The following is a 24,310-nucleotide window of genomic DNA, read 5'->3' as shown; positions in this document are numbered from 1 at the left end:
GTGAAAGCCTAAATGTGTTTTACGTGAAATGGAATAATTGCATTTAACACACAGCTGCCATTATCAATGATTAACAACTCACGTTTTTCCTCATCCACCAAAGAAATAAATTCAACAGCATATGATTCTTTTTTAAAAGCATATATATTACTTTTACTGGAAACGATGATAAAGAACCGTAAGTGCACCTAATGTTTTATTGTTTGGTGAGGCCCTTTTATAACCATGTGTTCCATGTTAATATTTTCTTTCGTGTTTTGAATTGGACTACCAGTATCTTTTTCTTATAAATTCCTCAGCTATTTTTTTATTATTACATTACAGATACAAAGAAGAATTGTGATTTTGCCCTGTATAATACAGGTGTCCGTCAGGATAACCGGGACTACTTCCACCTATCCACAGAGTCCCGTGCTACCAGTGGGATTTAACCTATATATTGCTGTTTTGCCGTAGCTGCAGCTCAAATTATGCTTTAGACTTCAAATAGGTAACATTGTTATTATTGAGGATGCCTTGGAACACCAAGGGGGACTTGGTACTTAGAAATACCCTCGATCACTATAGAAATAAAACATTCTTTTCATAAACATTCAACATTTGGAAATTTTGCTGTTATTGGTGATCCATGATTCCATATGCTGTACTTGATGGCAACCGGTAAATTTTTACCTGCAAGTTTTTGGCTTAGTATAAATTGATTTGACAGTTGTGTTCAACCTTTCCTTTCAACTTATTCCAGAGTCTGAAACGTCATCTACGCGCATCCAAAATATCATCAACCTGAGTCCGAAATGTCACCAGCCGTGTCCGAAACGTCAAGGCCATATTTTCTTGAGTCCGAAATGTCTTATCTTAAGACCAAAATGATACGGGACCGAAACGACATACTAAATTCTAGTATGGATTTTGATCACATTCAAACCTCATCTGTTTCTGGGACTAGTAGAAATGTCACTAGATAGCAATTCCGCCAATTCGAAATTATGCTTGACTGACAATCACAACATTACCATTTGGCCTAAATCATAACAAAACTAAAAATAGCAAAAAGTAAAACTAAATTTTGTGGAAATTCTCGTTGACACTTATAATGACTAATGACTAATCATCATGTCAGTAAAATCATATTATAAATACGTTTCTGCGTCTGCTCAAATATACAAAATAATTCACACCTTTTGTTCAAGCTTAGTTCCATTTACGTTTTTTGTACTATCAAATAATTCACTTAGAAAAATTGTTTCTTGTTGTGTGCATTTTGGATCTGTCGATGTGGCTTCTCGTCGAAATCTCAGGTGCGATTCATGGCCAAGTAATGTGCTTGCGTCGTCTGCTACAAAGTCATTATGCGTTATTTCAAAGTTCTCTACATGATCCAAAGAATGCACTTGTGAAGTAATGGAACAGACCAATAATCCAAACATAAAATGGAATTTCGACTTAAAGAGCTTCCTTCTCTCCATGTTGTTTTGCTTTGTAACTTTCACGTGAGGAAACAAATCAATGCGCCACCTATAATATTATCTCCCTTTGATAAAATTTATCCGACTTATATAATACATGATCTTTTAGAGAAATAAATATCATTAGGGATTGTCATTGTTGTTGTTGTTTTTTTTTTGTGCAACTTTTTCTTTCGTGTTAGCAGGAAAAAAAATTGTACTGAACTGACTATGGATTAAAACATTTTGTCTGAAGCCACACTGCTTGGCATAATATCGTCTAGTTGGCTAAATAAAGTGCCCGAAATCTAATAAAACTCTAATTTCACTTTTCTTTAACTGAATTACCGCGGATTTGTATTGTATTTGAGTACGGATTAAAACATTTTGTCTGACGCCACACGGCTTGGCATAAAATCGTCTATTTGGCAAAATAAAGTGCCCGAAATCTTATAAAACACTAATTTTACTTTTCTTTTATCGAATACCCCAAATTAAAGCATTTTGTCTGGAGGCACTCTGCTTTGTGCGACATTTTAGTGAATGTACAGCTGCAACAGTTTGATTGAATTGGATGTTTGGGAATTCGGATGCAAATCTATAACTATGGTTATAACGTAAGTCTGAAAAGAAATGACTAAAGTATCCTTGACGGTCTGTAACAAACGCACACACTAAAAAAAACACAGAAATCGCAATGAATCTATCAATTTTATTAAAATCTTCTCAAACTGAACTGCATTAAGAAATGAAATGAAATGGGGTTTATCGTCCCTGTGTTCTGCACCGACTATGAGCTAATGAAGACGGGACTGCATTACGAATAAATGCAGGCCCTGTTGAGTCACGGTGGCGCTGGCTCTATAACCAGAAATGGTTCGACCCCGGTTCCACTTGTGAGTGGTGCAGGACCCGACAAAACAGCGCCTTGTCCAAAAAACAAGGCCCCGTATATACATTGCCATGCACGTAAAGCACTCTTGAGAGTAAGTTGGAATTCGACGAAGACTCGACGGAAGCGCTGCTGTTCGAGTTAAATTTCCCTCATGGCACACTGCATGGATGGCCGTGTTCATTATCCCGGTTGATTCAGAAAACAGGACGCTAAAACCCATTCCATGTTCACTATAAGAACAGTAAGGGTTATAGTTACAATTTATATTTGTAATATTTCAGGCTTTAAAAGTGAAAGTATTCAACTTGAATCCTTTATTATTTCAAATCATTAATCTTGTGTGCAGGGGTGGATCAAGAGGGTGTGGGGTCCACCCCCCACCCCCAACACAGTTCAACTACATAAGAAAAAAATTGCTAAACAATAATTTTTATGAGAAAAGTGTCATGGTTGTGTACTTTATCCCCTATTATCAGATGGTGGGATGGGATATTCAAAGCGCGAGATAATGACATAGACATAATGATTTGCATCAGTGAAAATGAATCACAATGTGATCGTTGTAATTCATAATAAAAATTGACGTCAAACGGGGTGTTGGATTTCGCTCATTAAAAAAACTCAATGTGTTTGTATGCCTACGTAATTTGGAGACGATGGTGGCATCATGCATTGTCACCAGTCAAATTTCCTTAACAAGAACCTGGCAAACCCCCTTCTGCAGAAATTCCTGGGTCCGCCCCTGATGTGTTCTTATAAGGTGACAAGCCAAGTATGAAATAATGTTATATAATGCTGATGGCGACACGTTAATTCATTATAATCCATTATTGTTTATAAGTATTACAGATATAAAGTGACTGTCAATATAGCATGAAAATGTCAATCATATATGATTAATCTATTAATAACCATTGTTTTATTTCTTATACTGTAAATTATTAGGCCCACATCAATGCTTGTTTATGTCAACACTTGATCTAAACACGTAATTAGAAATAATTCCATTTGATACATGGATGTACATTATCTGCGATATCATCCTTGGTGGAAGACGAGGTTAACCCGAAGAATGTACGAATTGATATGTTAGTCTTTTAAGTTTATCCAATCCGCGGACATCTGCAGGACCACCCCGGTCACATCATACTGGCCAGAAGTTAGGAATTTGCTCTAATCTGATGTTCAGATTAGAAAAAAGATTACACTTTGGTAAATAATTAATAATAAAGTTGAAACTTTGGAAAATAAATAATAAATTAATTTTTTAATAATTAGTTTGTTCTGTCTACATTATTAGTGGATAATTATATGATTACGTCATAAATACTTTCCCTAACACTGCTTTTGACCTCATCCAATGTGCAATTAACAATTACATAAAGAAAACTATTCTATAAAGTAATGGAACTCAATTAACCCCGTGAGTTTTTTTCTTCAGCTGAAAATGATCTTCCTTTCAATAAAAGAATAATTTTATCTATTGTACATATTTTTAAATCCCTTTTAACATAACTATATATATCTTAAGAATTGTTTTTATTAAAGGATATTTTCCTTAAAATTGGTAATCTTTAGACGTGTTAAATGTGTCGTTTTGTGTTTAAAAAAAAATGACTACCGAAAACATCCTTCGTCATTTTGATAGAACAATGTCTTCTATTTACGACTCTAGCTTTATGTAACACGTCTATATAGTCTCTGTTGTCAAGAATCACAAAGCAATGGACAATATACATATATATTTCATACTGTACATAATCTCTCGCTTAACTTGCGATGAAAAATCTACCGGCATTATAAGGTTGTTAACAAAAGGTCGTACACACACAACCCCGACAAAAACAGTATAACAATACAGGTACTATATGGCGTATAACAGTAAAACCCAATCAATAGACCGCTAGTATAGGTAAAATACTTTGGCCGATATCCAACTAAACTTTTTACCCTGATATATTTCTATATACAACAATCTTATCAAAATGAATCCATTTTGAAATTTAGGACTTGCGATGGAAATACACCTGGCCAGTTTTGTTATATTCATATGTATCATAGGTAAGTAAGGAATATAAAGAATATTTTATATATTAATATCATTTTTCTTTTTTTGAATTCACGTTTAAACAAGCTTTGTTTGAATGACTTTGGTTTATTTATTATTTTATCAAATGCCTTTCATCGCTTTAATGCCATATCATACTTCGTCGAATTCTATGAGTAAACGGAAATCCGTATACTTGCTCGATATGGGCCAGTTAAATGAGTTTAAATAGCACTGTACGAGAAAATTAAGTGGCCAATACATTTCGATCGATATCAGTTAAAAGGACAAAAAGTCACATTCAGGTATAATGCTATGAATTATAACACCTTTTGGTGTGTGTTTATATATTTTTATCTTGTTTAACGTAGAGCCACCCATCTTCATGTTTGCATAGTATTATAGGCAGAATACATAAAAGGTTTACTATTTATATTTACTCCATATGTAAATTATTTAAAATGTTTACATCGCTAATGTTTTAAAAATCCAAAAAGGGAATATATCTAATGTTAAATATACTATTTAAATGAAATTTCAAATGATTAATATGGATTAATATGAATAATTATACATGTAATATGGGTTTAAAAAACCCCCAGAAGGCTAGACAAATAGAGCTAACAAGTATTGATCACGGAGATTAGGTTAAATAATCTCCCGACGTCCATGTATAAAGCGGATAAAAAATCAAACCCCCTCTTGATGTATGAGACGTAATAGGACAATAATGGCACTTGGTTCAGAGATAACTTTTGTGTAATTGCTTTCTCTGAATAATTGATAATAGACAATGCATGCAACTACTAACTGTATATTGTCGGCGTGGGCTAAATATGAACAGTGCGTTACAATATTCACTGAAGAGATAGTCAAACACAGAATATAACACAATGAAATTCCGTAACAAAAACAATTTTATGGTGTCAAGAGTGCACTATGGTTTATAAGGTCCCGTCATTAAGTCAAGTTTCGTGGTTTCGACTCCCTGCTGTGTACGTGACAAGGAGTAAGGTCGCCTGCCTAATCTCGCGGTTTTTCCGGGTTCCAATTTTCTCCCACTGCTAAATACCCATGTGCACAAACAAATAATTGAAATAAAGATTAAGATACACACTTATGTCAGTACGGAAATGGCCTAGTTTGTGATTGGTGGACATTATATCCACATAATGCCTCTCCACTGATTCGACCTATCTCCCCATTTACGTTACTATTTCTCCACCTTCTAGATACCTAGCGTATCATCGTATGTTTGGTCCTTTCTAAAACAACTTGTTTTATTTTGTTGTAAACGTGCATGGAAGGAATGAATGAATGAAATATGGTTTACCATCCTAATTTTCTGCACCAGCCGGGGCAATGAAAAGGGGCATACGACATACAATGTACGGACAGCAATTGAATTCTTTTACGTGCACATCAACTAGATACTGTCCCTTGTCTGACCCCCTCCCTCCTCCGGGCCTGCACTACTGAAATGGAGGGGGGGGGGGTGCATGGAAGGACGTTGTTAAAAAGCTTTATACTTGAGTCTAAAGCACGAAGTTAACCTATATCATTTTTTTGTTAAGGTTGTTATGGAGAATATTGCACTGTATCAGTTCCGGGATATCCAGGACATCATACCTATCAAATACGATGTAGTTCAACATGCTGCGGTCAGGGTTACGATACAAGATGTTGTGTTTCGTAAGTTAGTTATATAGTAATTTACTTCCACTCACTGGTTCAGTGTCAACTGAACATCCCCGTTTACAAACTGGTTATGCAATGAATAATGAAAATGGGCATACGCCATGCACCAAACTAGCTATGTATACTTAAACTTAAGACACTATTGGTGTCAGTCATTATCACATAATATGTGATAGAACTCGTTAAACACGTTCCAGATATAATTTTAACACAGAGATCATTGCTACCATAGATGCGTAATTAAGGTTTCAACAAAAGGAAGTGACGAACGTAAAAGGAAAACACGAGTTATCCTTCTATATAACTGACTGAATTGACGAGTGATAACAGATACACGGGCGAATTTCTGCTCACTAATAATTCCTTGGAAGACCAAAAGTTGTTATTTGAGACTGTGAGAGGATATCTGACAATTCAAAAAAGTAACTGAATGTCACTAGATAAGAGAACACGACAAAAATAGAAATAGTCCGTACATTCCCTTGTTTTTATTCATTCTATACTTAATAAAAACATTGTAACATGGACGGGAAATCTTCCTTTGTTCTTTTCGTTGAATAAACAGATTGTTTTCCCTCTAGTAGATTGGGTGGAACTTAACCGTGCAATAACTAGACATGTTCAATGTTATTGCACTCTTTTGCTGGTTTACGGCCTCGATGTTTAAACCTGTTAACTCATGAAAGCCGTGCTATAAATATAACTTGTAATGCATTCGTCACTTCCATTTGTTGAAACCTTCATTACGCATTTATCGTAGCAATGATCTCTGTGTTAAATTTGGAACGGGTTAACCAGTTCTATCACATATTTTAACTGACCATTAGGTCAGCGCACATGGGCCTTAGCGCACGGGGACATAGGCGCTTTGGCGACCCCACATTGATATTCATAATTTCATGTGATCAATTTCATAAAGAGGAAGATATATATAAAAGTAAAAGCATGAAATGAAATGGGGTTTAAAATCCTACTTTTCTGCAACGACTGGACTAATAACGACGGGCATACGTCATGCCATACAGTGTGTCATGAGAGAAATTTTGCCCCGACTGCGGCTCTACAGCTTACTTTTTTTTAAATCAAATTCCAACTGGCAAAGGTTCTTTTACGTGCACGAAATTGTGTACACGGGACCCCGGTTTTCGTACCATCCGAACGACTATATACAGCTGCCCTCCGTCCAGCACTACTGACAAGGGAAACCGCGTCGGAAACGCCCGAGAAACAGACCCAGAGTCTTACTAACTGACCCACAGCGGCTCCTATATAAAAAGCAATAAAATGAAATACAATGTGAATTAAATGTCTCGGCTAATGCAGTGTGTTATGGGGAAATTTTGCCCGGACAGCGGAGCTATGACCTACTGATATTTCGAATTCCAACTGTCACTTTGCTATACTGGAGGCGTACACTCCTTAAAAGAGAGAAAAAAAACACAACACAGTTTATATGGAAATACAATCACTGGTTTATATGCATAGCAATACAATCACTGGTTTATATGCATAGCACGACGTTTAGACAATTATTCTCTTATCTGCGAATTCCTGATCACAGATTATCATGATCACTGATCCGTGTACTGTACATTTGATCCTGTGTAGTAATCACAGTTAAGCTCAATTACCAGCTAAAGGAATCGAAGCATGCCTTATTATAAAAACTACCAAAGTAATTATGAGACGACGCTCATTTTAAAATAATATCGCACACAAGACAAAAAATGGAAAATAACCATCCGTAGGGCGCGGACCACAGGTTTGTCGGGCGTTTTTATTACCCATTTTTAATTACCCGGTACCATTTATCAGTGGCCTATGGTAGTGGTGGGGTTACATAATGTTAAGATTACTTAAACTGGTTTGGGGTGAGGGTAGCATTCCTTTTTAAATATCCCAAAAACGGTCTAGTTGATTTAGTCAGCTGTGTTTTGTAAAAATCAAAATCTGATAGTCCAATGCTCCACCACTGTAAATACATCACTGCCCAACATAGGCAATCAACAACAGGGTTGTCAAACCCCACAAACAGTTTCAAGCTTCGCGTTATTTTTAACCTGTAGGTCTTTGTTTAAACTTCATTGTTTTTCTATAAATTATTGTTTTCTTTTTTTAACAGGGGTGATATGATAGTTGGTATTTTCTTCGCATGTGTAGCGTTTGTCACAATTATATGTACTTTATTATATTGCTGTATTAAACATAAAATTAACAGATCATCAAGATTAAATTCTGGTTCCGAGTTATCTTTTCTTGGTAAGTTAAAGTATGTTTTTAGTGTTTAGCTTCCCTGGAAAGGGAAAATGTTGTATTAAAGTCTGAGTTTGAAAACACTTTCATCCAAATCATATGTGGTATACGATACTCATATTAACTCACACGACATGTAACTTGGAGGACAGTTGTCAAATTTGTTGTTTGTTTCTTCTGTTAAAGTAAAGAAGAAAAACAAAGTCCAGTTAGAGTAAATTGTTTCAATGACATTTACTAACTGAACAGGGAATAGTCAGATCAAAATTATAAGGAATAACATTTCTGTTTAAGACCCTTATTAAAACGTCGTTCAGTAATAAACACTAATTGTATTCCGTAAAATTGTTACCAGTGTATTTCCAATTAGGAGTGTATAGAAGCTATTTACCCAAATGTCTTTTAATGCTGCTTATGTTTTATTCAGGTATAGCTTCATGTATACCTAATAAGGGGAGTTTATCAATGGGATATAGCAATATATTTTTTCAATCTGACACATTTCAGGTGCACATGACAGATTTTACCACCGAAATCCGGCTCAACCTATAAAACCCCCGCCATATAAACAACATGATCCACCTCCATCTTACACAGAAATACCAGAAGCAAGCATCATTAGACGACCTTCACAGTCAAGATGGACACCACTACCCCCAGCCACACCGCATCGACCTCGTGCACCAACACCAAATAGCGCCCCGAGATATATTCAAGTATCTTCGCCCCCTCCTTCCTATTTCCAACAGGAATCAATACCGGAACAGCCAACACAGACCGATAATCATCAACATGCTGTTCCTACAAACAATTCCCTAGCAGTGCCTATAGGTCTAGTTTCCTTTAATAGAACACATCTGCCACCCCCGGGCAGTACACCCAGATATATAGAAGTATCATCACCACCACCTCCTTATGATGCTCCCCAGCATATAACCGAACTACCACCAGAACCAGATTTATTCAACGAAAGCTTACCTGTTGATGATATTGAGAATCAGCAAGGGTCACCACATGTTCCCCCAGAAACCACAATACACCCAGAAACAAGGGACCCCCGGGCAATAGCTCGTCTTTTTCAAGTCAACATGCCCAGTGCTGGGAACAGCACCCATGTAAACTCAGAACAAGCAAATGAACAAAGAAATATTGATATCTTTACAGTAGAATCGGTGAGAAATTTAAGCGCCCCAAGGATATCGCCTGAAGCTGGTCCTTCCAGGCGCCAATCAGTACCCGTGCAGCCCAAATCTTTAAATATACACAACCAGACTGCACGCAAAAAGAAAGGTCCACTTAATAGATCCAAGTCTGTGCCACATCATTCAAATTCAAACGTGCCACATCGAAACGGAAAATAAAAAAGTATTGTTTTCCTGCCAAATTAACTCGTAGAGCTTTATAGAGAATTTTCTAGAGACGATCTTGGCGTGCATGCGTGTATGTAGTTTTAAAGTTTGACATGCCTTTAAAATAAATCGATGAAGGTTTATAACAAGCATAACGAGAATCACAAATGAACATAAAGTTTTCTTGAACGTAATTGATGCATGAACGTAATTTCCAAATTCCTTATTTCGGTAATAATTTGTTTTGTCTGCTGAATGTGTCAACTAAATGGTATTACGATGACTGTCCCGGAATTTAATTGGATTTATGATCTGTCAACGAGTTCCGTCCCCGGCGACCAAATACACGCTGATTCCAGCACATTTCTCTCTGTTGTTTAAGTCATATAAGGAAGTAGTTATATTATTATATAGTTTGTACAGTTTGTTATTATTTTTCTAATAAATTGTTGTTATACATGTATTTACTACTGTAGTCTCCACAGTATGTAATATAGGAATCGCATTTTCGCCGTGTCTCTGGAAAGACATACGAGGTTTTGCACCTTTTTTCGCACACTATACTGGGCAGGAGTTTGAGTAGTAGGCAGCTTCTAAAGTCTAGCCAAGCATAACCGAGAAAAGATTGTATTTATACTTACTTTCCATTCAACACAATACAATATAGATATATTTCGCATACCCCATAATAAATTTTAAATCTTGTAATATCTATGTCTAGATTTGCGTCAATTCTGTAGTTCTTGGGTGGGAACTAAATATAAACTCCACCTTTGATAAATACAGATTATGTGATCTGTGGTTTAATATACGAGTGAAACTGCAATTTAGAAATCTATTATGTGAAGACTAAATATGTATACACCGTAAAGTTGATATCGTTGACCAAGCAACAAATAACTTTTGTAAATGAATCTATACGACAGTAGTAGATCAAAGACGTCATTTAAAACACATAATGTTTATTTAAAATTGCTAGTAATCAAGCAGAAGCCATTAAGTAGGTAAGGTGTTAAAACCGTGACCATTAAATGATATACACCACTATTGTCCAGGTTTGTGTATTCAATATTGATGAGTTATAAATAGTCACTCTTCTACACTAGTAACATTTTTTACAGCTAGTTACACCCTTGCTAATTATTGGCAACTGTATAATTTCTAACCAGTTTCTATACATACTAAACATTACTTTAGAATAATGATCACTTATGTCATTTAATGTCAGAAATTGCCATTACTAAAAGGTCTAGGTTCATAAGTCAAAGAAAGGTATCAGCTTACCAGTGATAATACACTTATAATGAATTAGGGATATAGAGAACAAGAACCTTTGATGCTAAGACTTATGGTTTCTTTTGGTTGACTATACCGCCAACCTCGTCTCAATTTAGCACTCAGTTTTTGTTTTAAACTACTATAACTAGGATCGTTAGCACGATTATAATTTTCCTCTGGATCATTAGAATGATCATAAAGTTCTACACCATACAGCTTCTTCCAGTTTGGTTTATATTCCGGTTCCCCAATAAACTCGGGCCATTCGGTATATCTGTACATGTTAGTACGCACCGTGTACCCCATCACCGTGTAATTCATTCGAGGATATTGCGAAAATGCCCCCGATTTCCATTCGCGCTTAGGATCTTTCATAAGCGGCACAAAGCTAGTCCCCTCCCTACACAGGGCTACTTTAGTTGAATCAACTGGACATAGCGATAGTGGATGAAAACCAGCGACTTCTACAAGAGTAGGAAAAAGGTCCACAAAATCCACAAGCCTCTCTGTTATTATCCCTTTATCTGTTATCCCTGGAACGTGTACCATCATTGGGGCATGGGTAGCATCTTCAAAATTGGTATGTTTAGACCATTCACCATGCTCCCCAAGCTGCCAACCGTGATCGCCCCAAAATGAAACAACCGTATTATTTGATAACCCCAACATATCTAATTCATTTAGCACCTTCCCCACGAGATCATCTATGTACGATACAGCACTGTAATAAGCTCTTCGTAAATTACGAACAAAATAATCAGGAAGGGTGGTATTAATGTCTCCTGAGGGGTTTATTTCTTTGACGTCATGATAGTTGGCCATTTCCTCCGTCATGTAATTGATCCATGCTATTTCTGGCATATTAACTGGGGCGTAAGGGTTATCTGGAAGGCGTACGTTATCTTTTGGATAAAGATCGAGATATTTGTCAGGAAAAACAAATGGTAGGTGGGGCTTATGAAAACCAAGAGCTATAAAGAAGTTTTGTTTTCCACTTTTAGCAGCACGAGCCACACGTCGTAACGATTTAATCGCATAATCCGTTAATTGCATATCTGGTAGTGGACGTATGTCATATTCTGCTTTAGATACTGCTCTCCACGTAACTACATTAGATCTATATTTTTCATCCGGTGCATGGTAGTATGGCTCGGACCAGGAGATCGGATCATCTTGTCCTGATGCTTTACCATGATGAAATATCTTTCCCATCCCAATACTTCTGTAACCATTGTTCTTGAAAAACTGGGGAATAGTTGTGTAATTGCCACCCACATGTCTGAAATAATGAACGAGATCGTACACGTGGGTTGTGTCCGGCCTACGTCCAGTTAGTAAAGATGTACGACTTGGAGAACAAATGGCTTGCTGAACGTACGCTCTCTTCAACAGAAGACTTTTAGAAGCCAAAGCATCTAGGTTCGGTGTGTGAATAGTTGGATGTACTGGTGAGGGAAAATCCGGGCCAAGGTATGCCCCTATTTCTGGTCGCATATCATCTGACACCAGAAATAAAATGTTCTTTCTCAGACATTGCACTACTTGTACACATAGTAAAAACAAAACACAAGTTTTAATTTGAGCCATATTAATAAGTATGCCATTCGTAAGGTCGAGTTAAGAAAAGACCGTATAAATAATCGGACGTAAATAGCTCAAATATAGTTACATCGATAGAGGCTATAGTCCCCATATGTGCCTCTAATCTAAACAATGCCCTGAACTTCGTGGATGAAAATATTTGTAACTATAAGAAATAATTTATTCATACACAGCATATTTACTACATACATGGTTTATTAAAATTAACCGTTGCTAGAGTTCATTTTGGGTGAGAAATTTATTATAAACCCCCAAAACAATACACCCATGTTATCCGAATGAATTGAATCAGACGACCGGACATCCAGCAACTGTTAGAACTTTGGACTTGGTTATTAATAAATCGTACTTTATTTAGATAATGATGTATATTAAATACTATTTATATACATAATAATCTTGTTTGAATATATCTATATTATTCATTATGATTATCATAAGCCTTATTAGTCAAATAAACCTGGATATTTGAGAAAAATTGTGCTACCCGAAATTGTAACGGGAAAACACACCAGGGACTCCGCGGTCTCTCAGTTTATAGTTAATTACTTCATGTTCGTAAATGTGATTATGAAATTCAGGGGCAAATAACTCGTCTGTAGTCCAAAGTTCACGTATATTCACAATCTTATAGCCTATAAGAAAGCTAATATCTATCCATAATCTTTATGGCGGAACCTTTCAGTGGAAGCCGATTATTATTATATCCTCTAGGTTTTTCAACTGTCTATATAATCTGATTAGATACTCATATGTGACTGCATCAATTATGACTGCTTTTAATTTCATGGTACTTTATTTTTATTGACCACCATCTTTCTTTTAAAAGATGCCAGTTTATGCATATACTCTTTTGAAACGAAGAATAATCAATATTTTGACGAATATTTCTGTCTAATAATATGGAATTAAAGAAATAACCTGGTTATTCAACCTAGTTTGAAAATGAATATGTTTCGTCTAAGAAGAGTAATCTCTTCAATGATTTATTGTTAGGATTATGAGAAGCTCACGCTGGGAACAGTATGTTCAAGCTTTTGTATTCGCCAATGGAAAAACCCCAAACAAACAAACAAACTTTAGGATAAAATACTTTAGCATGATATTGCTATTGATTGTTTTTGTTCATTTAAATGGATTATTTAAAATTTCCGCCTTAAACAATACATGATAATAAACAGAGGAAGTACATACTAGTGATAACTCTAGAATTGATGCACTATCAATAGATAAATCCAAGGACAACTCATTTATTAAATCTTTAAATGACATCTAGAAACACGGTTAACTATTCATAACAAAACACAACACAAGGTATATATGGATGTAACTACTTCTCTATTATTTAATAACGACGTTTCGTAACACATACAGGTCACGTTTTCAAGTTAATGATAAATATCCATCTATTCAGCCTATTTATACATATCTAAATTTAGTAAAGCTAGCTCGAATTTAATTTTTCTTCTGGTTTCTTTTGGTTTTTGTAATTAAGCTGGTGTAAGCTTTAATATGTATAAATAGGCTGACTATAATGGATATTTATCATTAACTTGAACACGTGACCTGTATGTGTTACGAAACGTCGTTATTAAATAATAGAGAAGTAGTTACATCCATATATACCTTGTGTTGTATTTTGTTATGAATCATTTATTAAAGTTCGTGTATTTATACTGATTCTGTGGTGGCTGAAAGCGTCCATTTAGAACGTTTGTACGAAAGCCCAGAAGGCTCATTCCAAATTCCAAATTCATGTCTTACCGATAAAAAAGCAAATTGGCAGCCCCCCTCAATTAAACAAATTAGAATTTATATAAATTGTAATTTTACACAACTAATTACTTCTAGTTTACCTATCTGGGCCGGATAAATACCCGTTTCCAAATTACTAGATTCCAAATTCCAAATTCCAGATTCCAAATTCCAAATTCCGGATTCCAGATTCCAGATACCAAATTCCAGTTCCAGATACATGATAAGGTTTTTCCTTTTGACTAATCAGTTAGAGAGAGAGAGAGAGAGAGAGAGAGAGAGAGAGAGAGAGAGAGAGAAACGGAGTTTAACGTCCACTCGACACAAACTAGGTCATTTCGGGACTAACATATGGTTTTAATTTTATTTCAATAATTCGCTTGCGCGTAGGGGTCTTTAGCAGGGGGAGGAAACCGGAGGACCCGGAGAAAACCCACGAGTTCGGACAGGCCACCCTACTCCTTGTCACGTACAACCTGGGATTCGAAACCACGCCAATTGACTCAATGACAGGCCGTATGATACAGCACGCACGTGCTAACCATTCGGCCATCTACCCCCCCCCCCCCCCCCCCCAACCAGTTAGAGTATAATAACAATATTCCTGTTCGGGTTTGCTTCGGCAGATGTGAACAGTTTGGGGCAAAGTTCCTCTGCAGTGAGCTACTCTGCTACTCGGTATCCTAGGACTGGCATTTTTTTTTTTTGCTACAGCAGCGAATTTGGAATTTGGAATCTGGAATTTGGAATTTGGAATCTAGAATTTGGAATGAGCTTTCTGGGCTTTCGTACGTTTGTATTTAAAGTGTTGCCATCAAAGATTTTTTCGACGTACTGGCTTGCGTTACATCTGTAAATAGATCAACCTCTAAATGGACTCTTTAATAATATGACCAGGGCAATGGCGGTTGAATACCCGATCATACTTCTCAGTTAAGGAGATCACGGGGGTATTCAACAGACATGTTTATTATACGTCTGTATATAGTAGTATCACAACATCAGTTGGATTTAAAGAGTGGTGTTCTCGTTACTCTGTTTAATACACTAGATGTCCCTTGCGGAGACCACATAGCTAACAAACTTTTAATCTACATTTGCATTGCAATCCCTCAGCTTGAAGAACCGAGGAATGGTTTGTCTTCTTACTTTTCTGTTCTTTTTGCATGCTGATGGACATTATGGGTTTCAACCAAAATAATCTTTTTTGTGCAGAGAGGTGTTTCAACAAAATGGCGGCGCCAGGTGGGGGTTGTAGTGTATTTGGCTTTATAATATTGTAGTGTATTTGACGTTATAGTATTGGTAGTGTGTTTGACTTTATAGTATTAATAGTGTATTTGACTTTTTAGTATTGTAGTGTATTTGACATTTTAGTATTGTAGTGTATTTGACTTTATAATAATTATTGTAATGTATTTGACTTTATAGTATTGTAGTGCATTTGACTTTATAATAATTATTGTTATTGACTTTATAGTATTGTAGTGTATTTGATTTTATAGGATTGTAGTGTATCTGACTTCGAGAGGATTGTTGTGTTTGACTTTGTAGCATTGTAATGTGTTTGACCTATAGGATTTGTAGTGGGTTTTTTTTACTGTAAAGTATTGTAATGTATTTTAGTGGTATGTTATTGGATTAGGAGCAGTTTCACAACTTTCAAAATTTTACAATTAAAACCATTAACACCGGCAGGGCGAGATATTCAATGTAGAAATTGTGAAAGAAAGTTACTCCCGTGTTAAGATTTATTTTGAATAACCCTATATGTAAGCTCATAAATTAAACTGATCAAGGACTTTAAAATAATAATTTTCTTATTAACATGCATGCAGGTGAATCCCCGTCATATTTATAACAGAAATATGATATACTATTATTAAAATAAGAAAGAAATACGAATAATGTATTATCTTGATCAGGGGCGTAAATGTGGGGGGGGGGGGTGTAAGGAAGAAAAATAGTCGGTCGCGTACACCCCCACCCCCCCAGGAAGAAAAATAGTCGGTCGCAAAATCAGTGCAGTCGGTCGCAAAATAAAAGCAGTCGGTATCAAAATAAGTGATCACTGCATACGTCACGCTACTCACGCAAAACTTTAGTATAAAATAACCTTGTCAACTTATCATGTTTAAAAAAATGTTGTGTTTCATTCTTATTCTGTTGTGAGTATGTTTGTTTATGAACAAAATTTCCCCCAGGGAGAAAAATAGGCGGTCTCAAAATAAGTGCAGTCACTGCAGTCGGTCTCAAAATTATGCATCGGCGACTCAATGACAATGACTAAAATTTTCAGGCCCAGTTCCGAAAAATTAAAAGCTCGGTTACATTATCTGAATTTTTTTCGCGCCTGCGGCGCTCGATTCCGTTATAACATTATTCTTCTATTCCTCTGTTTCTTATACTGTCTCAGCACTATCATATTCACGATTATAGTGACCTCCCCGTTATACTGGTGTGTGGGTCGTGGGGCGTCAGACTATACAAATGTTATGTCAACTCTTGCGAAACAGGGGGAATTGACAGGGGCAGATCTCGAGATTCTGTCCCATTGGTTCACATTTTTGGTCCTCTCGTCCTCAAGACTTTCTCCCAGCAATAACCTCAAATGCTAGAATATTGACTCATTTTTCATAATTTTCTCAGGTTGCTCAGAGTTATAGGCACAATCATCATATATGAAACTTTATGTCAACTTAAATAAAACTGCTTTCCGGCGAGACAACGATCGGCGAATTGTGGATAGCGCCCTAGATTTGGAACCACCCCCACCCCACCCCACCCCCTATTCCCAGCTTCTAGACCCGCTCTGCACATGGCCCCTAGAAAACTCGTACCTGTGCGCGGTTCCTGACTGCGTAACTCGTACTGGGGGTATGTGCATCAGTCGGTCGCATTTTGGCTAAACACCCCCCCCCCCCCCCCCAAACAAAATCGTTATGTACGCCCCTGATCTTGATGATTGAGAAATTCGATATCCATTTTAATCAAATAATCTTGTAACTAAGTAATATACATAAACAAACTCAGTTTAGTTGAGTTGTGTACATAAGACTTGTGAAGTCCGCTGAAAACAATCAAAATGTTGTCTATATTATCTTTGGTTGTATTATTTAGTATTATCTCAGGTTAGTACCATTTTGGAAATGTGTCTTCTATATATAATCATGCCATTCTCTCATAAAGGCTGTTTATAATTAACCCCCGTTTTTCGAGTTATTTAAGTAGAAAGAACATTCAAATCTCAAAAACACTGACCCTAGGACCCGTAGAGTTTTAAATGGCAGAGGAAACAATTATTAGTCTAAATTAGCAAACGATCCCAGAAAGTTTGAAAACTCGTGGCCCGGGGATTGTTTTCAAGAATCCCGTATAGTCGAACTTACCGACGCAATATACTCCTACATAAAATGTGTGGATAAAAGTACCCTAATATTTATAATTTAAATCTACCTCGAAAAATGGCAACGTGTGTTGCTGACTTCCTACCAGTATACATGATGGAGGTCAGACGATCAGGAAATTATAGTTCAGTTATCCTTGACGCGATATTATTGAGAGAAAGAGAGAGAAATGAGGGTTTAACGTCCACTCGACACAAACTAGGTCATTTCGTTCGGGACTAACACATGGTTCAATTTTTTATTTCAATAATTTGCTTGCGCGTAGGGGTCTTTAGCAGTGGGAGGAAACCGGAAGACCCGGAGAAAACCCACGAGGTTGGACACGATGTTATTGAACAGCTTTACGTGAAATATTCATTTTATTTTGGAATGTTTGTAGCCCAAAGTAATATTAGAACGAGTTTGATAAATTATATAATTATCCGAATCGGAACCCTTTCGTTATTCGTAACATAATCTAAGTTAATACGGTGCAGTGGGATTTCAAAATCTTTTGGTGTTTACGGTTAACAGACCGTCACTCCCTTTTTTTGTAGCCCAAATCGCCGACCCTTTTTATCTTCATTTCCCAGGTCCTATAAATCCGTCTTGGCGCGGTTTTCTGCAGACAACTTCCAACATAGCCCAAGTTTTAACAGTTCCGAGTTTTATGTTTTGACCAGATGTTTTACCGAAAACTCGGAAATAAAAAAAATCTGACTCTTCGTCCTGTGCCTAAAACTAGGAAAAAAACTATATAATGTTCTGTTTATATCTAAGGGGGTTGGGTTGTCGATTGGTCTAACGCGTACTTTTTATATCATAAGGTCTGTCATTGGGTGAAGTGACACTCCAAGCTTGTATGTGACAAGGAATGGGGTCGCCTGTCCAACCTTGTGGGTTTTCTCCCCGGGTCCTCCAGTTTCATCCCACTGCTACTACGCACAAGCAAATCATTGAAATAAAATTGTACCATATGTTTTTCCTGAAATGATCTAGTTTCTCCCTGTCTCTCTTGACAAAAATATGGGAACATATTGGTGGAAGCCTGTTAAAATAAAACACATTTATATAGCATATCACATCGACTCGGGACTTGGGCCAAGCATTCTTGGCTGTCGGCAATAATGGGATTATATCGGGTTATGGGGATTTGAAGTAAGATTCAAAAACAACTCGGGACGATCATGTGCAGACTAAACTGTAATCATTATTTAATTTTATTTTAATTGCGACTTGCTCCGAGTGATTTGCAATTTTCTTAACGGTTCCGAGTTTCAGGTTTTGACTCGATGTTTTAGGCTACCGAAAACCGGGAAAAGTCGGAACAAATAATTCCGAGAAATGCGACTTTTCGTTTTTTACATTGTGTAAAAACGAAAACTCGGAACTTCAAACTTAAACAGTCTTTGATATGTAGTTCTGTATTAGCATTTACTCACTGCGTTGAGTATCCAATTCTGTTCTTTTCTGTAATTTGAAGCATTTTTCTAAATGGAATTTCATTAATGGTGCACGAATGTCTAAGGAGACTTCAGTTTAAGATGTCAAAATTTCTGCCTTGTCATTGGGTGTTATTGGAAATAAAGAAAACCATACCCGATGTTCTCTAGACTAACTTTAGCTTACACAACGATTTTGGACAATTATTTGCAAATAATTATGCCCAACTGAACAATGTAATGATTACATTATAATAAGTATCCTTTCAGTTAGAAAATAAACACTAAAAATGACTATTCACAATTTTATTCAAAACGCATGTCACCAAAGCATAAACTACATTTTAAAGAAGCTACATATTTTAATATTCCGTTACATGAAACTGACAAACTGGAAAAGTTGAAATAAAGTAATTATCACTATCATACAAATGTCCAATAACAAACTTTTCTTATCAAGCTATCTTGGATTCTTAATCGTGCAGTAATATCATATTAACAATAATCTCTTAATTTAAAGGTGGATTATGTAAGATTTGGTAAGATTAGATACAGAGTTTAAAAGTAGATAATAAAAAGCGATTGACATGCAAGGGTACGCCCACATTTTGCAAGAGAGGGGGGGAGAAAGAACAAGCTAAAATAAATGCATGCAACTTTTAGTACAATCAGGGTCCATAATCCATGAAATTACAGTCAGATATGCACGAATATCGACAGAAACCAAGATCTTTTGGATATAAACATATTATATTTTAAGTTTCAGCAGGATACGCCCACATTTTCGAGAGATGGATAGAGAACAAGCTAAAAAGAAAGTGATTTTTCCTACAATCAAGGGCCATAAACTTACATTTCAAGTTTCACAAAATCGGATAAAAATTATGACCTCTATAGGGTTCACAACCTTGATATATTATACCATATTTTTAGGCTATTTGAGAACGAAGGGCGGCCCTTTTGTCTGTCAGTTTTGGGCCGATTTTCACGAAATTCGAACTCAGCCGTCCTTAGGATGTAACGGATATATAATAATACGGTTTTTTTTAAATCGGATAAAAATTATGACCTCTATAGGGTCCACAAGCTAAAAACGCGATTTTCTGTACAATCAGGGGCATAATTCAGAAAGTTACCGTCCGATATGCGCAAATATCGAAAGGAACCGATATCTTTGGGTTATAAACTTACATTTCAGGTTTCAATAAAATCGGATAAAAATTGTGATCTCTATAGGGTCCACAAGTCCAGGGGCCATAATCCATGAAGTTTCGATCCATCCGATACATGCCAATATCGAAAGCAGCCGAGATCTTTTGGAGATAAACCTATATTTCAAGTTTCGTCAAAATCGGATAAGAATTGTGACCTGTAGAGTGTCCACAAACAAATAGTGGACGGACGGACAGGGGCGAAGACAATATACGTCCACATGAAAATGTGGGCGTATAAAAATTGTGACCTCTAAAGGGTCCACAACTTTGGTATTACATACTTTTACACTACTTGCGTACGGGGAGCGGCCATTTTGTCGGACAGTTTCGGTCCGATTTTAATGAAATACGAACTTAACCATCATTAGCAATTACATACTTTTTACAATATTTGCGTACATAGAGCGGCCATTTTGTCCAGCAGTTTTGGTCTGATTTTCACGAAATTCAAACTCAACCGTCATCTTGGTGTAATGGTGATATATTTGAACGGTTTTTTAAATCAGAAAAAATATTGTGGTTCGGGGCGGGGGGGGGGGGGCATAAGCTAAACGGGCGATTCTTCGTACAATCTGGGATCATAATCCTGGAAGTTGCCATCCGATATGCGCGAATATCGAAAGGAACCAAGATATTTGGGTTATAAACATACATATCAAGTTTCATCTAAATATCAGTTGCCGCAATAATGGTCTGCCTTTTACATATCTCTGCAATGGTTTTGATAGGGACTCTGTACCAATGTGACCAGGAATGTGCGGGGGGGGGGATGAATAAGGCTGCCTTGTGTTTATTTTGTTTCTGTCGATTTTTGACTTGTTTTTGATATAAACTTGTTTACTTGTTACAAATGTCAAATTTGTCGTGAATCTCATGACAGTACATTCCAATCACCCAAAAGTAACGGCATGAAACATTTTACCATGCCTCAGAAGACACACAAAGTGGTAATGCTTGATAGATTTCTCTAAGCCGAAATTGACACCTTAAATTGGTATTTCCCACCGGAAATAAATGAAAACTACTTCCATTCGCTTAAAGTGTATCATAGATGGGTTAGGCATGCTGATAAAAACCCAGAATAAACTTCAGATCATGAAAATACAACCATTATTGGCGGAGATAGCAGGCTTCGGCCAGAGTCGTTCCGATTTCAAAAATGTTCATCGCAGTGGGATCAAGGTGTCAGAAAATTTGAACCCCAACATTTTTGGATAGCTTGGCCCCAAATCATCTTGAAACAATAACAACAACAAAAAAAAAATCAATTTTAGCATACAAAACCTTCAGGAGCTGTTTTGATGACATGTCATACCACACCATTAACCAAAATTCGCCCGGGGCCCAAATACGATGGCCTAAAACATTCACGGGATCAAGCTACTGTCTGAACCATCGTAAATTATAAACGGATTTCTTTGATTATGAACAAACTACATGACTTTGGTTATTATAAACTTACCTGTGTGGTTGAAATTACCCCCGGTTAAAGCGAGAATTTCATATTTTCTAAGAAAGTCAAAACATAATTATTTCTGTCTTTTGCTCAATAGGTTATCAACTCACCATTATACGATCATGGGCATTATTTCCCACCCTTAAAAATCATTGACACAGGAAATAATAACACAATTACCTCCCTTGTTTTCCTATTACCTCCATGGAATAGCTATGTTCAAACGTTTGAATTTGAAGCTGAAAATGATATTTTTGCAAATTTCTCAGCTGTGTGGTTGAAATTACCCCCGGTTAAAGCGAGAATTTCATATTTTCTAAGAAAGTCAAAACATAATTATTTCTGTCTTTTGCTCAATAGGTTATCAACTCACCATTATACGATCATGGGCATTATTTCCCACCCTTAAAAATCATTGACACAGGAAATAATAACACAATTACCTCCCTTGTTTTCCTATTACCTCCATGGAATAGCTATGTTCAAACGTTTGAATTTGAAGCTGAAAATGATATTTTTGCAAATTTCTCAGCTGGTAATAGTGAATTATAGGATTAATAGGATTATTCTTTAACAAGGTAGGACTGTTTATGGATACCATCTATTTTAAGGCTTTATTTTAATAAATTTTAAAAATATAACTTTAAAATATGAAATTGTAGCTTTAAATCCATTGTACAACTAAATATCCCAGCGAATAAAAAGTTCTCTCTTGTAAAATTGAACCTGACTTTGGTTATTATAAACTTACCTGTGTGGTTGAAATTACCTCCGGCTAAATAAAATCCATTGTACAACTAAATATCCCAGCGAATAAAAAAGTTCTCTCTTGTAAAATTGAACTCCTCACAAACTTTGACATCGAGAAATAAAAAATGGAAGCTAATTTCGTCACTTATCGGGACAGATCATTTCGTATAAGGGGGTCTCAGCAAGGCTTGTCTATCGTAACGCCGTGTTTGGCGCTTTTACGACAATTCAAATTTGTGTATGAATAAGCTATTGCTCTCCGACCCAGTAATGAGTATTTTGTTTCCGTCTTGTATTAATTATTTGTTTAGAGAGTTGGGTGGGATTATTTCTTTTGAACACAGGTGCTGAACAAAAAGAACGACATTCCTTTAATATTTCCTGATGAACTTAAGCAGTTCTGCCAATTAACCTCGGCAATCGGCTGTAGCCGGGGTAAATCCGTAAATGCCGATGTATTTTACATTTGCTTCGGCAAAATTAATAGCCGAGGCCATTGAATCATTGAATAGGTATAACGTTATTATTTCTTTGTATATATAAATACTAAAAATTATTATCAACAACAAATCATAGCGCACACCGGTTTAATTATTGATATTTATCTATTTTGCTTCTTACATAATGTGATGAGTCCAATTGTAGTGCTTGCAAAAGTATGTGTTTTTTGTCTTGTAGAAAGAGATTAAAGGCGATTAGTTCAGGATACGAGACCTGATACAATAATAACGCGATGTTACCACAGAATAAAGTGTCGTATGATTGCGTTAATACTGTCGTTATGTCGTGTTATTGGATTATGAAAAGGGCGAGATTTCACATGGCCGTTATCATCTACCATAACTTTCGGTAAATCTTATTCTTCAAAAGGGCGAGATTTCACATGGCCGCTATCAGCCACCATAACTTTCGGTAAATTGTACACACACGCATATCCGATAAATACTAGACTGTTTCTGATCGCAGGTGGCGGTTTTAAGTACAATAACTGAAATGAAAGTAGAAATCTCGCGAGACACGTGCAATTAAGAGTACAGTTTCAAATCTGGTAAGAAGCATTCTTGTCATGCGAGGACGAATCCTGCCGACAACGATAAATGCAATAGATTTTTTGAAGGCATTCCTTATCAAAGTTTTTCTTTCGGAAAAGCGGCCGTCGAGACATAGCTGCTACGTGGACGTGTATCCACACTTTTCAGCAGCTTTTCTAACAGATCCTTAAGCAAGTAATTTTATTTTACAGAATGTCAAGCCGCTTATTGTTCAAAGTATTCTTCTATATACTATGGTACCACCTACATGTACTGTACCTATAGCTGTTGTGGTACAAGCTTGAACAGATATTGTTGTAGTTCAAATTACTATTACTACAACTACTATAACTACTACAGCTACAACTATGCGACAGCAACGCTTGCTGTAAGGTAAGTGAATGCGAAATTTAAATCAAAGCAATGAAAGGCACACGTGGTATTATTTAAAATGGGATTGGTTGTCCTTTTTACCAAGAAAATACATGTAATTAAATTGAAACAATATGCTGGCCCTTTTAGCATACCGACGGTCACTTCTGGACGGCTAAGCCACTAAGGCTTTCAGATCAGGTCACTGGGCCATCATTCTTTACATTTTGGTGCTTGCTTTTGAAAAATTAGTTATGAATAATAATAAAAAGTTAACTAAAGACAACTACTGACTAACTTGCAAATCAAGTTATTTTCCGAAATAATCAATATGATA

General features: G+C 36.3%; 2 protein-coding genes across 2 annotated transcripts in view; one reads left to right on the top strand and one right to left on the bottom strand.

Annotated features, from left to right (window-relative positions):
* The window catches only part of LOC126827091 (sortilin), a 31,253-nt gene extending 29,747 nt beyond the window's left edge, over positions 1 to 1,506 (bottom strand). The window contains exon 1 of the mRNA XM_050556285.2: positions 1,179 to 1,506. Coding sequence (XP_050412242.1) covers positions 1,179 to 1,466 — 288 coding nt within the window. The 5' untranslated portion in view covers positions 1,467 to 1,506. The remainder of the gene's footprint in view (positions 1 to 1,178) is intronic.
* Positions 1,507 to 4,236: 2,730 nt separating this feature from the next.
* LOC126827092 (uncharacterized) lies at positions 4,237 to 10,150 on the top strand. Its single transcript, XM_050556286.2, has 4 exons — positions 4,237 to 4,401; positions 5,962 to 6,079; positions 8,208 to 8,344; positions 8,846 to 10,150. The coding sequence occupies exons 1-4, from the start codon at positions 4,356 to 4,358 to the stop codon at positions 9,697 to 9,699; spliced, it is 1,155 nt and encodes a 384-aa protein (XP_050412243.1). The 5' UTR covers positions 4,237 to 4,355; the 3' UTR covers positions 9,700 to 10,150.
* The last annotated feature ends 14,160 nt before the right edge of the window (positions 10,151 to 24,310 follow it).

Source organism: Patella vulgata, chromosome 7, assembly GCF_932274485.2.
Source record: "Patella vulgata chromosome 7, xgPatVulg1.2, whole genome shotgun sequence".
In the NCBI taxonomy this organism is placed as follows: domain Eukaryota; kingdom Metazoa; phylum Mollusca; class Gastropoda; family Patellidae; genus Patella; species Patella vulgata.
This window is presented reverse-complemented; position numbering and strand designations above follow the sequence as displayed.

Excerpts from the sequence above, each read along its gene's own strand:
- LOC126827092 (XM_050556286.2), top strand. The coding sequence starts at position 4,356 with ATGGAAATACACCTGGCCAGTTTTGTTATATTCATATGTATCATAG. Across the intron at positions 6,080-8,207 it reads GATACAAGATGTTGTGTTTC|GGGTGATATGATAGTTGGTA; the intron begins GTAAGTTAGTTA and ends TTTTTTTAACAG. Across the intron at positions 8,345-8,845 it reads TTCCGAGTTATCTTTTCTTG|GTGCACATGACAGATTTTAC; the intron begins GTAAGTTAAAGT and ends GACACATTTCAG.